This window comes from Lupinus angustifolius, chromosome LG03, assembly GCF_001865875.1.
Source record: "Lupinus angustifolius cultivar Tanjil chromosome LG03, LupAngTanjil_v1.0, whole genome shotgun sequence".
NCBI lineage: Eukaryota > Viridiplantae > Streptophyta > Magnoliopsida > Fabales > Fabaceae > Lupinus > Lupinus angustifolius.
This window is the reverse complement of record NC_032011.1, coordinates 19,959,444-19,963,359: the sequence shown is the minus strand read 5'-3', so window position 1 is coordinate 19,963,359 and position 3,916 is coordinate 19,959,444. Positions and strand designations below refer to the sequence as shown.

Sequence of the window (3,916 nt, the reverse complement as noted above, 5' to 3'; positions counted from 1 at the left end):
CTAAGATAGAGGACAAAGAATAAATCTTCCTAGGAGTAGCATTTATGATATAGAATCTGCTTTTTTGGATGTTCACTTGTTGACCCGAGGCTTGAGCATAATCCTTCACAAGCTTCCTAAGGCAAATAAGCTCCTTGGTAATCCCTTTACAAAAGATTAGGATGTCATCAGCATAAAGGACATGAGAGGGAGATTGCATTCTATTAGGACCCGAGATTGTGCTAATTTTCTTCTCTGTAGCCAACTTTGTAATTCCCCTGCTGAGAACATCCTCAGCAAGACAAAAAAGTAAGGGGGACAGAGGGTCACCTTGTCTCACCCCCCTAGTACAACTGAAAAAGCCCACATTATTGCCATTTACATTTATTGAGAGCTTAGCAGAATTAAGAATTACCCTTGTCCAGTGGATAAATTTTGAGTTAAAGCCAAAAGCTTGAAGAGTGTCAAGGAGGAATGTCCATTCAATTGTGTCAAAAGCCTTCTTGATGTCAAGTTTGATAGCTAAATTGCTCCCAAAAGCCTTTTGGTCCAGCATATTGATTGCTACTCCCAAAAGCCTTGTGGTCCAGCATATTGATTGCTTCAGAAGTAAGGCATATGCAATCCTTTATCTGTCTTTCCTTAATGAAGCCTCTTTGCTGGTTAGAAATGATTCTTGGAGCAATATCAGCTAATCTATCAGCTAAAACTTTGGTGATGATTTTGAATTGAAAGTTAGCAAGAGCAATAGGCCTGTAATCCTCAATTCTATCAGCACCATGAGTTTTAGGGATAAGGATGACAGAGTTGGAGTTGATGTTTGGCATCAGCCAACTGTGCTTGAAGAACTGCATAACAGCATTGCACACCTCAATGTTGATTATATCCCAGAAATTCTGATAGAAGCAACCAGAAAACCCATCTGGACCAGGGGCACCCTCCTCATTAAGAGCAAACACTGCACTTTTGATTTCAGCTAAAGAAGGCATAGAAGTTAGCATTGAATTATCAGAGTCAGTTACCAGCCTAGGAATTACCTCTTGAATGAGAGAGTTTGGAACTGTGCTATTATGAGAGGCAAACAGATTGGTGTAGTAGTCAAGCACATGGTTTTCTATATCATCTTTAGAAGTTAAAATAGAGTCACCATTCTTCAGCATAGATAGAGATTTGGTGCCCTGTCTGATCTTGGTTATTCTGTGAAAGAAACTGGTGTTTCTATCACCCATAGAGTGCCAATTGATCTTAGCTTTTTCCTTCCAGAAAGCTTCCTCCACCTCAAGAGCAAGCAATAACTCAGATTGAGCCAAGTTTTCCTGCTCCAAAAGATTGGAGTCTGGACCATGATCATTGATAGAATCCTGAATAGCATCCACATTGGCCTTAGCAGAGTTGACTATTTGGTGAATATTGCCAAAAACATTTTGATTCCAAATTATGAGCTCTTTTTTCAGATTCCTGAGTTTTTGAGATAGGACATACATTGGGCAACCCAGGACCTGAATTCCCCAAACCTCAGCAACTAATCTTCTGCAGTCAGAGTTAAGCAGCCACATTTTATGAAATTTAAAGGAAGATTGCCTAGGCTGCACCTGATAATTGGAGTGGTGATCAGAAACAAGTCTGGGCAGAGTGCTACAAGTTGTATTGTTGAAGGAATTTAACCAATCCTCATTTATCAAAGCTCTATCAAGTCTCTTCTCAGTGGATGCACTACCAATTCTTCTGTTAGACCAGGTATATTGAGCCCCTGAGGTTGGAAGGGACATGAGCCCAGCATGATCAATGAAAGCCTGAAATTCAGCACAAGGAGTCCTAGCTGGTAATCTCAGACTCCTACACTCATGAGCACCAAGGACCACATTGAAGTCCCCTATACAGCACCAAGGCCCAGGTAAGTCAGCTATGAGCTTTTGAACATGAAACCAAAGAGATCTACGAAGGATGTGGTTAGTTTGAGCATAAATTGCACAAATGTAAATGATCTTATTGTTGACCAACATAGAAAGAGCAATATGCTGATCAGCCTTTACTAACACTGAAGGAGCTAAGTCAGGGTTGCATAGGACCCATAAAGAGGGGAGATCCTCACCTCTATCATTCACCACCAAAAGCATAAGGTTTAATTCTTTCCAGTACCTGTCTGAGACCCTTAGATTAGGGATTTTAGGCTCAGCAATCATAACAAAATCAGGCTTATTAGACAAGCAAAGATTCTTGAGATAAATTTTAGTTTTCTGGTTACCAAAACCCCTGCAATTCCAAAACAGGGTTTTCATTGAGCAATGTTTAGGTAGGCACCCCTTCGGGTATTATGGATCCTCATAGATTTGGTGCTCTTCCTTAGCTTCTTCTTTTGAGACTTGCTTAGAACTGCTTGGAAATCTTCTTCTCCCTCTATAGAGTCATTATCATCACCCCATAGTCTTCCCACTATCCTCATATCCTCATAGGCAGCCTTGTTATTCATGTCTGAAGTCTCTTGGACAATGACATTTTCATTAGGTAGATCATCATAATCAGACTCCACCTCCCCTATTGCATTGTTGAGTGCCAAATTTTCCAACTCAGGCAAGTTTCCTTCTTCTCTGTCTAACTCCAAATTAATGACTAAGTCATTTATCTGTCTGGATTCAGTGACATTGTTGGTAGCTTGGACCTCTACCAAGTGTGGGACAGTATCAGGCAGGGGATTCTTTTTGGCTCTATATCTTGGAGCCTCCTCTGCTTGATTCTTGGCCATATGACTTTTATCCTTTGGCAATGCTGGTTCCTCATTAACAGGTTTCTTGCCTATTTTCCGACATTGGGACACTGTATGGCCAATTGCATTACAACCTGTGCAGATTCCAGGAAGGTTTTCATACTCTATACCAACGAAGAATGCAAATCCTTCCCTTTCAACCAGTATTTGTTCTGGAAGGTCCCCTAGCAGATTAATTTCTACTAACACTTTGGCATAATGACCAAAAGTTCTGTTGCTCGTTGCACTATCCAAGGATATTGGAGTGCCAATGCCTCCAGCTATGGAAAATAATATTCTTGGGCTCCAATATTCTTGGGGCAAGCCAAGGATCCTGATCCACGATTGAGAATGAGTTTGCTTTTGAAGATTTGGATTGAAGTCTGGGGTCCATAAGAATAACCTCAGAATTCCTGGTTTGAGACTCCAAGTTCCAGTGGAGCAAACTGTTCTCATATCCTCCAAGGAGGAGAATGAAAATTCATAAAACCCCTTCCCTAGAGAGAGCATATTCCACTTACCTATCATGTTCCACATTGCACAAAGCTTGGCTTTCAGATCTAGAAACTTCATAGGTGAATCCCCTTTAGAAAGGACAATCCGTCCATGAAGATGTGTTTTGCATCTATTCAATCCTGCTTGATATTCAGCTTCAGGGATTTTAATGGCCACTGCATCTCCCTTAATACATGGTTGTGGGAGTTGGGAGGTATTTATGTCACAAGTTTGGCCTAGAGCTTGTGCAAAGGTTTTCCTGGAGGGAGGTACCTTAGTTTGTTCTTCTTGCCTCACCGTGGATTGCACATCTAAGAAGGACCAGGGAATAAAATTTGTTGCCATGATGTTGTATCAGATCCAAGAAAGTTGGAGGACCTTCCAATGAAGTTGGAGGAAATCTCATAGCTATTCCTAAACAATTAGGCATTCAACGATGAATCCTTCTTGCATAATCACACATTCATGGACAATCGACCAAGGCTTTTTAAGCCAATCAAACCATCTAGACCTATTCGCATTTTCAGACTTAAATGTCCTAATATTATTACGTTGATGAATTTAGATGTCAAAATATTCTTTCAGCACACATTAATAAAAATATATTCTTACAATAGTTAGCATTATCCTCTAACAATGATAAAAATAGTAATTATGTATACTCGCGATAATGTTACTATATTATTAATCCGTTTTATA

General features: G+C 40.2%; 1 protein-coding gene across 1 annotated transcript; it reads right to left on the bottom strand.

The window, feature by feature from the left end:
• Nucleotides 489-3,562, bottom strand: LOC109342412. Its single transcript, XM_019580401.1, has 2 exons — nt 2,343-3,562; nt 489-2,232 (listed from the first exon to the last, which is right to left on the bottom strand). The coding sequence occupies exons 1-2, from the start codon at nt 3,560-3,562 to the stop codon at nt 489-491; spliced, it is 2,964 nt and encodes a 987-aa protein (XP_019435946.1).

Bases quoted from the DNA above. Each gene is read 5' to 3' on its own strand.
- LOC109342412 (XM_019580401.1), bottom strand. From the start codon at position 3,562: ATGGCAACAAATTTTATTCCCTGGTCCTTCTTAGATGTGCAATCCACG. The intron at 2,233-2,342 runs GTCTCAAAAGAA...TTGGAATTGCAG, and splicing joins TTCCAAGCAGTTCTAAGCAA to GGGTTTTGGTAACCAGAAAA.